We start from the raw sequence: 12,434 nt of genomic DNA, 5'->3' as shown, positions 1-12,434 counted from the left end.
AGAGATCAAGCAAGTGAACATCTGCTGGAAATATATATATCCTTCCCAAAATAAGATGATCATAAGTCAACACAATACTCCAGATGTAGAGTCACTAAATCTTTGTAAAGTTGTGGCAAGAAATCCTTACCCTTGTATTTCATCCACCTTGCAACAGATGTCAACATTCCATTTCTCCTCGTAATATACAAACTGTCATATTACATTCAGCCAAGTCAATAATATAATTAGTTAATAAATGAAACCCCAGCACTGGCTGATTATGCAGTTGGTCAAAATGGCCCATTTATCCTTCCTCTCTTTCTGTCTGTTTAACTCAATGTGAAGGTTCTTAATCTTTTACTACATCAACGATGTGTTATATATGGGGAGGGGGGGGTGATTGATAAGTTTGTGGCCTAAGGTAGAAGGAGTCAATTTTAGAAAACCTAGCACATTTATTTTTCAACATAGTCCCCTCCTACATTTACACAATTAGTCCAGCGGTCGTGGAGCATACAGATCTTGGACCTTCAGAAAGAGTCCACAGCAGGGGTGATTGATAAGTTCGTGGCCTAAGGTAGAAGGAGATGAGTTATACAGCTCTTGTTACATGCACATGCAGTTCAATTCTTTGAGTGATTATGCAGAAAGTTTGAAGTTAGTAACTCATCTCCTTCTACCTTAGGCCACGAACTTATCAATCACCCGTGATGAGTTATTAACTGATGAGTTATTAACTTCAAACTTTCTGCATAATCACTCAAAAAGCTGAACTGCATGTGCATGTAACGAGAGCTGTATAACTCATCTCCTTCTACCTTAAGCCACAAACTTATCAATCACCCCTTCTGTGGACACTTTCTGGAGGTCCAAGATCTGCATGCTCCACGACCGCTGGACTAAGTGCGTAAATGTAGGTTTTCTAAAATTGACTCCTTCTTCCTTAGGCCGTGAACTTATCAATCACCTAGATACAGTGCATGCTATGTTCCTGATCACTGAATTATGGTGGAACTGGTCTCACTCTAAAACGCAATACCCAGTGGCAGGTTCCAACTTTACCCTACACTATTAGCACCTACACTCAGCGGCTATTATGTTAGGTCCACCTATACACCTGCTCATTAATGCAAAATTCTAATCAGCCAATCATGTGGCAGCAACTCAATGCATAAACCGGAGATGGTCAAGAGGTTCATTTGTTGTTCAGACCAAATATCAGAATGGGGAACAAATGTGATTTAAGTGACTTTAACCATGAAATAATTGCTGGTGCCAGATAGGGTGGTTTGAGTATCTCAGAATCTCCTGGAATTTTCACACACAACAGTCTGTAGAGTTTGCAGAGAATGGTATGAAAAACAAAACAAAAAAAATCATTGAATGGCAGTTCTGTGAGCAAAAACACCTTGTTAATGAGAGTTCAGAGTTGAATGGCCAGACTGATTCAAGCTGACAGAAAGCCAACAGTAACTCAAGTAACCTTGCGTAACAACAGTGGTGTACAGAAGAGCATCTCTGAATGCACAACACGTTGAACCTTGAAGTAGATGAGCTATAGCAGCTGAACACTGCAAAAATAAAGTAAGTCGTCTGCAGAGCTTTTGGTAAGTGGGATCAATACAACAAATTCAAAAACGGTAGAAAAAACATCCATTTCAACCCAAAAAGGAGTTACAGCCATTAAATGTATTTTGAAGTTGAGGTGTGACATTGATGTGATATTAGCAGACAGTCTGTGCCCAGCATATCCCCATGAAGAGCAGTGTGACAAGGCAAAAGTAATAAACCCGATTTCTTGGTTGATCTTCACTTGAGGGATGAATATTGACTAGCTTGCTTTACTTCAAGATACTGCCAGAGAATTAGAATCCACCTACAAAGGGAAGCTTCTCTGATAATGCAGCAATCCCTCAGCTCTGCACTGGGTGCCTCGGCCTAGACTTGGTGCTCATATCTCAAGAGTGAAATTTGAACCCCTGACCTGCATTCTCCACAGCAAGAGAGTGCTACCCAATGAGCCACAGCTGATACCAGTACAAATACCCCTCCGCCAAGGAACGTAGCAGTGAATAATTAATCCTTATATCTCATCTGAAGTATAGATCCAGCTAAGCCCAAACCACCCAGGCTCTCTGATTCTGTTATCAGTGAAATAAAAAGTATTTTAAAACAATCTGCACAAGTATTTGAATTTCCAAGGCATGGAAGAGTACAGAGCAAGTGCCGGTAAATGGCATTAGTATAAACAAGTGATTGATGAACGAGTTGGGCCGAAGGGCCGGTTTCTGTTCTGTATGACCACAAGGCCCGTCCACTTACACTGGGTCTGTTTGCTGGGTGAATATAGGGAGCCATTCTAAACCAGATTAGAGCCTCCCCTAGTGGTCCAGGAGAAGGGATCAGCGAAACTCCGATGTAAAACCCCGTCAAGTCAGAAGAAACAACAGACCATTTGGGCCGCAGGTCCTGTTTCCGTGCAGTATGAGACCAGATTTCCCTCGGTAATGCACCATTATACAACGACAATGCTACTCATGGCATCTGTAAAATGAGTGGATAGGACTTGGAGGGGTGGGGAGTGGGTGAGGAATATCTTTTGCAACTCACAGAATTATCAGCTCATTTAACTATAACGCAAATATTGATTCCTGATGTTCAATTAGAAACAGAAACGTTTCAATTCGTTAAATCGCGATTTGAAACGAAAAGAAACAAAGTAGGGGGGAAATTACAAAGTGGCAGAGATTCAAGGGGTAATTTGCACGCCCTCCAATCTCTATGGAATAATGAAGAGTAAATATTCACCTTCATGTCTGTAGGAAATACTCTGGGTGAACCCTACATGCCCCAGAGTGAGAAATTCAAGGGGAAATCTACAGACTATATAGGGAAATTAAGCCTGATAGTAACGCACCATTCTCGTTGTCTTTGCGTCGCATCACCTTACATTGGGATGATAAACTAACAGTTTTGAAAACTTTCTGCCTCTTACCCCGTTGGCAGCGGCCATCTGCACAATGGTCTCTATCGCGGATCTGCTGAAGTATCGACCATCACTTCCCAAAACCATAGTGCACCCCTGCCGGTCCCTCAGATCTATAGAGGACAGGACACTCTGGATAAAGTTCTGCAGATAGTTCCTCTTGTTTTCGAAAACAGAGGTTTTCTTCCTCAATCCGCTGGTCCCGGGTCTCTGGTCTTCGTAAGGGACGGTCTGGATAGTCACAACAGGGATAGGGTTGTTTTCCATGATCCTCCTGCTCCCCTAATACTGGATGCTGCTGATACGCGTTCACAGACTTTGAACTAGGAGCCGCTAACAACACACACACACACACACACACACACACACACACACACACACACACACACATACACACACACACATACACGCGGAGTAAAAGAGCAGAGGCGTGGCGATGCTAAGACGTTGCAGTGAGTTACCGCAACGATATAAAAATAGCCCTTACAAGGAAAGCATTGATTTGCGCCAGTGTTGTAACTGGATGCGCTATGTGTGCATTGCAAACAGCCACTTGTTCAGAGGAATCATCCCCTGTCACTCCAAGCTCAGCCACCTCCTCCATGCATCCAGGGCTGGTTTAAATCTGTCTCCCAACAATTGCAGCACAAGTCATCCCTTGTGTAACGACATTCTGGAATCATCTGTAGACGTTTGTAGCGCGGTTGGGAACAATACACTTTCCCCCCGATTACTGAGAGAGAATAAAGAGTACAAGTGAAAGCTTTGCTAAAGAGAACCCAAGTCTTCATCCTTGTTGGTGTCGGTTGTAGCTCGGGATCTTTCACTATCACCAGGGTGGTTCCACTCGACCCTGCATTGGGGTACCGAGGTAGGTTAGACAGAACATTGTGAGGGACTGATCTATATGCAGCTGGGCAAACGTGCTTTTGTTAAAAAAAAGAACACCTGTACTTTTCTATGTAATCCTCAAAACATGGTAAATGCGCTTCTGCAGTGCAACAGCTATTGGCAAAAAGTCATGAATAACAGCAATAAACGCATGCAAGTGTTTTTAAAGGTTTAAAAATTACTTGTTGTTTATCATATTGTCTTGGATGATTGGCTTTATTATATTTTACTGAATGAAAGAAGTACTACTTAAAGCACAATAAATAAAACAGGCCAACATCAAAGTAAATATTTCTTTAAGAAAAACGACAGTACTACACTTCCAGTCAAACCAACGCTTAAGATTGCTTCTAACACTTGGAACGTTCATATATGAATCAGTAACCAAATTTTGAAAGATACATGGACGAAATGATAGTATAAAAGGAAATTGTACAGATGGAGAATTAATTGTGAAATAGAGAGTAGATTGAAAGTGTGGAGAGGCTCACACTGTGTTTCCAAACTTGTAATTGTTCTATGTAGGTAGCCCTTTGGGATTGAGGATGTTTTACTTCAACTGCAGGCTTGTGGGTAATACCAGTCAATGTGGGAACTGTTGCCCTTTGCATAGATGGGGCAGGTTGATGAGGTTATGAGGTAGTCTGATTCTCCAGCCGGACAAGTTCTCAGTGCAGCTGATGTTTCTCCTCCTCATTCTCCAGACCATCCAGAATGGGGGAGATATGGTAGTTCAGCGGTTGGCACAGTTGTTTTACAGTATCAATGATCACCTATTGGAGCTCGATTCCTGCTGCTGTCTGTAAGGAATTTGTGCTTTCTTCTCATGACCACGCGGATTTCCTCTGGGTGCCCCGGTTTCCTTCCACACTCCCAAGATATACTGTTAAGGTTAGGCTTAATGAGTTGTGGGCATGCTATGTTGGCACCAGAATCGTGGCGACACTTGCGTGCTGCCCTAGCGCAATCCTTGCCAATTTGATTTGATGCAAATGATGCACTTCTTTATGTTTCAATGTACATGTGACAAATAAAACTTATCTTTAAAAAAGAATGCTCCTTTTCCATAGTCATGGGACAGAGGTTCGCAGGAGTTAGCAGAGATGTCATATTTATTCAAGCAGGCTTTGACACATCCCTGGATCTTTTCCATGGTTTGTTTTAGTAATCCCTTCCCATGACAGAGTTCAGAGAGTCCATTTCCAGAGACGGGGATCAGTAAGTGAGTGATGTAGCCTGACAATTACAGCTGACGATGAGTAATTAGAGCCTCAAGACTGGGGACACCAGCCTGGGATGTTGGCTAACATAGGCTCACTGAAATCTGGATGATTTTGTGGAGTCAGCCTGGGATGTATTATTTCTATGGTCTTCAAATACCACATGTAGGTAGTCTAGGTCTCAGAAGGATACAAGATGGCAAGGATGACTGCTGCCTAGCACACTTTTTTTCTCATCAGGTCTAACGTCTTAATCTTCAAATATCCCTTATCTATCAAAGACTGTGCTAGAGTATTGAAGGTAATGGTGAACTTCTCCAATGATGTGTGGCTTCACAGAGATGGCTCCTAGTATGAGAAGTAAACCATATTTCCTAGGGTTTTGCTATAAATCTATAATCTCAGCATCGTGCAGCAGAGGTAGATCAGTAGACTTTTGCCTGGTGAACTTTGAGCATAAGGCATTTGCTTTCATGTGCTTCAGTGAAGGTTAATAATGACTTGGGTCTCAGTCAGTATATGTTTACACGAGTGCCACCTGCACTTATCTACTGAGGTTCCACAGTGCAGTTGCCCTTGGCTGAACAGCTTCCCATTAATTGCAAAGACTAGCTCCTGTGGGGAACTATTGGAAGTGAAATGCAACATTAAGAAAGATTGAGAAAAGAATTGGGCATTGAAGCAGCCTTATTTGACATTGCTCTTCAATGAGATTAGTTCTGTTATGTACCTGTTGGTAAATAATTACACATGCAGTTCCCTGATACATTTAATATATTACATGATACTTTATTAGGTACCTCATGTACCTATTAAAGTGGCCATTGAGAGTATGTTCATGGTCTTTTGCTGCGTTAGCTCATCGACTTCAAGGTTTGGCATGTTGTGCTTTCATAAGTGCTCTTCTGCACACCACTATTGTAACGCATGGTTATCTGAATTACTGTCAGCTTTCTGTCAGATTGAATCAGTCTGGCCATTCTCCTCTGACCTCTTTCATTAACAAAGCTTTTTTGCCTAAAGGCCACTGCTCACTAGATGTCTTCTTTTGCTTTTCGCACCATTCTCTGTAAACTCTGGAGACTGTTGTGCATGAAAACCCCAGGAGATCAGCAGTTTCTAAGACACTCAAACCCCCACCCCTATGCATTGAACTGCTGCCATGTGATTGACTGATTAGATATTTGCATTAACAAGAAGGTGTACAGGTGGCCACTGAGTGTATCACACCAGTTCCTCTCTCAGAGTGTCCCAACACTCTCCCACCACCTACACACATCGCATCCCACTCTGCCACCCAATCCCCTCTGCATACTCCTCCCCTCACGCACTAACTCTAGCTATACACATACTGCCTCCACTCTCCACCCTGAAACATCCTCTCTACTAGCATCTGACACACACTGCCAACCTTCTATTAGATTCCATCCCCAAACACACCCACTCTGCTTCCTGTCGTGCCCACACTTTCCCTCCTCCTCCCATTCTGACAAGGCTCCTTCAATTTTTTTTACTGCTGTGCGGACCAACCATTGATCCAATCAGGAAGTGTTCACGTGGCCTGAAAACTGCATGGCACTTTAAATGATTTTTTTTTGTAATATGCATACTATGAATACATAGAGTGAATAGCTGCATGGCAACAAGGCTATGTTTGCAGGAGCATTTCAGTTACTGCGCAGCCATGCACCTGCATTTCATACAGATGCACAGTTGTGTTCCTTATATACATATACATGTGTTCCTACATATCTGTCATACACATCTAATAGCCTTTCCTGTGGAGAGCAGCAACTGGATAACGGCAGGAAGGTTTTCACTCCTGGATTTTGAGGCAATGGATGGATTGGGTACCCAAAGGCATGCTTGCCCCATGAAATGGAGAGAAGGAGGTGAGGTAAGATGATGAACTTTTGGCTATATGCTGCCACCCATCCCACCATCCCACCAACACGAAGTATCACGCAGACTTTTAACTTGGTCAGAAAGTGTGCAGGTTCAAGTTTGATCAGAATTCAGGCTAAATTTCAATGAGGTACTGAGGGTGGGTTGAGCTGTTGGAAGAATTGTCTTTGGCCAAGATATTAATAAAAGGCCCTGTCTATTCTCTCAATTAGATATAAAGGATTGAGTGGCACTATTTTGGAAAAGAGCTGGGAAGTTCATCTTGGTATCATGGCCAATGTTAATCCTACATCAACAGTGCAAAAAGAACATATGGCACTTTACAAAATTATATTTGTTCCATAGGATCTTGATGAATACAGAATCACAGTGATTAAAACACAAGAAGGTACTTTATTGACTATAAATTGTGCTGGCACACCCTTGCCTAATGAGTTATACAAATGCAAATCTTTCTGCTTTCTGCTTAGTTACACTGCCATATACCAATATTAACCTTCCAAATTTTAAAATACAAACAGGTAAGTGAGTGCTGCGTTAGCATAGAGACTGGTGGGACGCTATTACAACTCAGGGCATTCTGGAGTTTGGAGTTCACTTCTGGTGACATCTGCAAGGAGTTTGTAAGTTCTCTGCATGGCCACGTGGGTTTCCTCCGATCCAGTTTCCTCCCACAGTCACAAATTTCATGACGTATGCCGGTGATATTAAACTTAATTCTGATTCTGATTCCAAAGATGTATGGTTTGTAGGTCACACACAAAACATGCTGGAGGAACTCAACAGGCCAGGCAGCATCTATGGAAAAAAGCACTATCGACGTGTCGGGCCGGGACACTTCGACGGGACTGTTTTTATCCATTGGTGCTGCCAGGCCTGCTGAGTTCTTCCAGCATTTTGTGTGTGTTGCTTGGATTTCCAGCATCTGCAGATTTTCTCTTGTTTCTGGTTTGTAGGTTAATTGGACATTGTAGTTTGTACTGTGATAGGGCTAGTGTTAAATAGGTGGGTGGCTGGGCAGTGTGGCTCATCGGGCTGGAAGGACGTATTCCGTGCTGTAAGTTTAAATAAACGCATAAACATTCTTGCAGAATGTTCCTTTATTTCAATTTAGCAAACCCTTCAGACAAACAGAAGATTCCTAAAGAAGTTGGAGAACAGTGCAGCTAGTGGTTTTGAACAAAACTACACCTTCCTCCAACAATGCTGAAACTTAAAGAACGTAGCATTACAACTGCAGCTTTTCACATTGTGCTTAGATTTTATTTTTCACCATTGCTTCATATAAGGTATGGAGCGATTTTATTGTATTTCTCTCTGAGCCTCACTCTCCTTCAAGAAACTTCTTTAAATCTGTGTACTTTAAGATCACTATTAACTTTTCTGCTACCTCTCTTTGTAATGCAATGTCAATGTTCTCGAGGACCTTTGACATGCATTACTACTTAAAATCTGCTTACGTAACTTATGATATTAGTATCTGCAATATTTTGTCTCCTTATAATTCTCAAGAACTGGCAAGTAGGACTAGGTAAGACCCCAAGGCAGGAGGATGACTAGAGTGCGGGTAGTCAGGGATAAGAGGAAACATGTACCTGGAGTCAGAGAAGGTAGGAAGGTCCTTAATGAAAACTTTGCTTCAGTATTCACCAGTAAGAGGGCCCTTGATGAATATGAAAACAGCATAGAACAAGCTAATATGGTGGAACATGTTGATATTAGGATGGAAAATATGCTGGAACATTTGAAAGAACATTAGGATAGATAAGTCCTTGGGTCCGGATGGGATATACCCCAAGTTACTAAGGGACGGGAAGTGAGGGACAAGATTGCTGTATTTTAACTTAGCAACTAACTGCCTGAACTCACTTTGCAGGACCTTGTCACTTTTCCTGCCTATGTCATTGACATCAATGTGTACCACAACATTTGGCAGCGCACCCTTCTCCTTAAGAATGCTATGGACTCAATCCAAAACACCCCTGACTCTGGCACCTGGATGGCAACTTACCATGCAATAGTCCCATTCTCATCCACAGAACCTACCGTCTGCTCCCCTAAACAATTAAAATCTCATCACCTCTTCTCTTCTAAGTAGCCCAACCCAGTGACCAAGGCATGACCACTGCAGATTTTCTCTAGTATGTCATCTCCTTCCCCCAACACTATCTAAAACAATATACTGTACTTATCATTGAGGGAATGGCCACAGGCATACCTTTCACTGATTGCCTATTCCCTTTCACTTTCCTGATAGTCACCCAACTATCTGCCTCCCTGTAGCTCCTGACTCTCAACTCCTCAGTCACCTGAATGATCTTAAGGTCATCTAGCTCCAAATCCAATTCTCTGACACTGTCTCCAAGGAGCTGCAATCTTTCAGGAATGGGGGAGAGGTGTGCTGTTCTCACTGAAACCTATCAAATATTGAAAGGTCTGGATAGAGTGGACATGGAGAGGATGTTTCCTATACTAAGAGAGTCCTAAACAAGAAAGTTTCCTATACAAGAAGGTACAGCCTCAGAATAGAAGGATGTCCCTTCAGAATAAAGGTGAAGAGAAATTAATTTAGCCACGGATGGCTGTGTGTCATTAGTGGATATATTTAAAGCGAAGGTTGATAGGTTCTTGATTAGTAAGGGCACCAAAGGTCATAGGGAGAAATAAATTAGCCAGTATCAAATGGCAGAGCAGATACTGTTTTATAGTCTCGCTGACTAAAGAAACAAACAATCCTTTTGGGGTGGAAGTTGTGGTCCAGGAAAATTTGTAAAATTGTTGCCTGGACATTTAACTGATGTCAGGAATAGTTTCTTCAAAGGACGTAGTAAAGTGGAACACTCTGCACCAAAAGTTGTTGATAATAGAGACGAAATGAATATAAAAGCAAAGTTCAAGTTTGAGGGACAAACTTTGAGGCTGGTGAGTTGATGGAGCTTGGGTGGAAACAAACTATGACTGCAACTAAGTCTAGTGGCTATCTTAGTTTTACTCAAGATATCCTGTGCATTCTGAAACTGTCAATGAGAGGTAGATTGGGGAAAAAAAAATGTCAACACATACAGGCAAGTTGAGAAGGATCTATCTAAATACTGCTAAACTTGTTACTTTTCATTTAGTTTACTAAACCTGTCGGGTAAGACTTCTTTCTTTTGGCTACAGCTATAAATCCCAAGATTGGGGGTGTAGTGGACAGCAAGGAAATATCAAAGTTCGCAGTGGGATGTGGACCAGTTGGAAGAATGGGAGATGGAATTTAATGCAGACAAATGTGAGGTGTTGCACTTTGGGAAAGACAAGCGGAAGGGCACTGAGGAGTATGGTAGCAAAGAGGGATCTGGCAATATAGTGGCATCACAGGTAGATAAGGTTGTAAAGAGAGCTTCTGACACATTGACCTTCATAAATCAAAGTACTGAGTACAGGAGTTGGGATGTGTAAGACGTTGGTGAGGCTGAATTTGGAGTTCTGGGCAGCTATCTACAGGAAAGATATGAAAAAAAATTGAAACAGTGCAGAGAAAATTCTCAAGGATGTTGCCAGGACTTGATCACCTGAGTTATAAGGGGAAGGTTTTATAAGTTAGGACTTTATTCCTTAGGACGTAGAATGAGATTTGATAGGGTTATACAAAATTATAAGGGGTATTGATCTGTAAATGCAAGCAGGCTTTTCCCACTGAAGTTGGTTGAGACTAGAACTAGCAATTGTGGGTTAAGGGTGGAAGGTGAAATGTTAAGGTGAATGGGAGGGGAATCTTCACTCAGAGGGTGACGAGAGTGGGGGATGAACTGCCAGAAATGGTGAATGCTGGTTCAATTTCAACATTTAATAGAAATTTCGATAGAGGGGTATGGAGGGTTATGATCCTTGTGCAGATCAATGGCACTAGGCAGATAATAGCCCAGAATGGACCAGATGGGCCAAAGGGCCCTTTTCTGTGCTATAGTTTTTCTATGACACAGTTTTATGGCTTTAATAAACTGCAACTAGTGATCATTTAAATAAATGACTGTTCAATTCTTACGCACCAAATGTTCACTCCATGTTATTTTCTCTTTCAGATGCCTGGCCTTGCCTGCATCTATAGAATTTCAGCTGGATTCAAATTTGTTGTAAACTTTCTTCTTGTCGTTTCTTCAAAGTGTCAGCAATGTACTGTCTAACTGCAACTTATTAAATATTGTCAATTTACCTTATTGTCAAATTTAAACTAGATACCACAGAAATAATTTACCATTCAACTCAAGGTAATGACAACAGGCAAATACTACATATTCGGAAATGAAAACAAAATACTGGAAATTCACAGAGGTGTGAAGAAAGAAAATTTCAGATTTATGTTTTCATCAGAATTGCACAAAATTTAAATCCTTGATTTACCCTATTTGGATGCAATGATCAAATAATTTTAATTAATTCACAAGACAGCCAAAACAGAAAAAGCAATCTTCATTTATTACCTATTCCTAAGTGTCCGTGAACTGAAGGGTTTGTTTGGCCATTTCAGACTGCATTCAGAAATAATCATATTCCCCTGGGTCTACTGTCACATAGGACTAAATGTTATAAAGAAGGAAGAGGGGCCACAGTTTGAGGATAGAGGGGAAGCCTTTTAGGACCGAGATTAGGAAAAACTTCTTCACACAGAGAGTGGTGAATCTGTGGAATTCTCTGCCACAGGAAACAGTTGAGGCCAGTTCATTGGCTATATTTAAGAGGGAGTTAGATATGGCCCTTGTGGCTACGGGGGTCAGGGGGTATGGAGGGAAGGCTGGGGCGGGGTTCTGAGTTGGATGATCAGCCATGATCATAATAAATGGCAGTGCAGGCTCGAAGGGCCGAATGGCCTACTCCTGCACCTATTTTCTATGTATGTTTCTATTTTGATTAAGGGTCTCAGTCTGAAATGTCGACTGCTTGCTCTTTTCATAGATACTACTTGGCCTACTGAGTTCCTGTAGCATTTTGTGTGTGTTGCTTTGGATTTCCAGCACCTGCAGATTTTCTTGTGCTTTTACGTGACAATCCATTCTCATAATACTACTGAATCAAGTTTTTCCACGACAATCCAACAGTCTGTGGTCAACTTTATTTACAATAACTTTCCTTAGCTGATTTTAAACAGAATTTAAAGTGGCGTGGTGATTTGGACTTAAGCTTCTAAATAAATCATTTAGGCTTCAGGACTGTTAGTTAATTAACATAACTAATATACTACCATTTGTTTCAATCAACAATCAATAAAACTAAATAGGGTTCAGTTTTGTAGAGCAGGACTTAAAACTGAACCTACAACTGTTAATATAGTCCAAACCAAATTAGTATAGTTTTCTTTAAAATGTTGTGCTTTCTGATTGCAGAAAGAATTCAATACATTGGTTTTATAAAAATGAGGACTTTACAGCCACATTTCCAAAGGTCATTTTATTACAAAATAGGATTAAAAT

The 12,434-nt window shown here is 41.4% G+C and overlaps 1 protein-coding gene across 1 annotated transcript in view; it reads right to left on the bottom strand.

The window, feature by feature from the left end:
• The window catches only part of pgm5 (phosphoglucomutase 5), a 198,596-nt gene extending 195,206 nt beyond the window's left edge, over positions 1-3,390 (bottom strand). Inside the window, exon 1 of the mRNA XM_072258067.1 lies at positions 2,978-3,390. Within this exon, the coding sequence (XP_072114168.1) occupies positions 2,978-3,235 (258 nt within the window). The 5' untranslated portion in view covers positions 3,236-3,390. The remainder of the gene's footprint in view (positions 1-2,977) is intronic.
• Positions 3,391-12,434: the final 9,044 nt, after the last annotated feature.

This window comes from Mobula birostris, chromosome 5, assembly GCF_030028105.1.
Source record: "Mobula birostris isolate sMobBir1 chromosome 5, sMobBir1.hap1, whole genome shotgun sequence".
NCBI classification, from domain to species: Eukaryota; Metazoa; Chordata; class Chondrichthyes; order Myliobatiformes; family Myliobatidae; genus Mobula; species Mobula birostris.
Note: the sequence above shows the minus strand (reverse complement) of the source record. Positions and strands in the feature narration are given on the sequence as shown.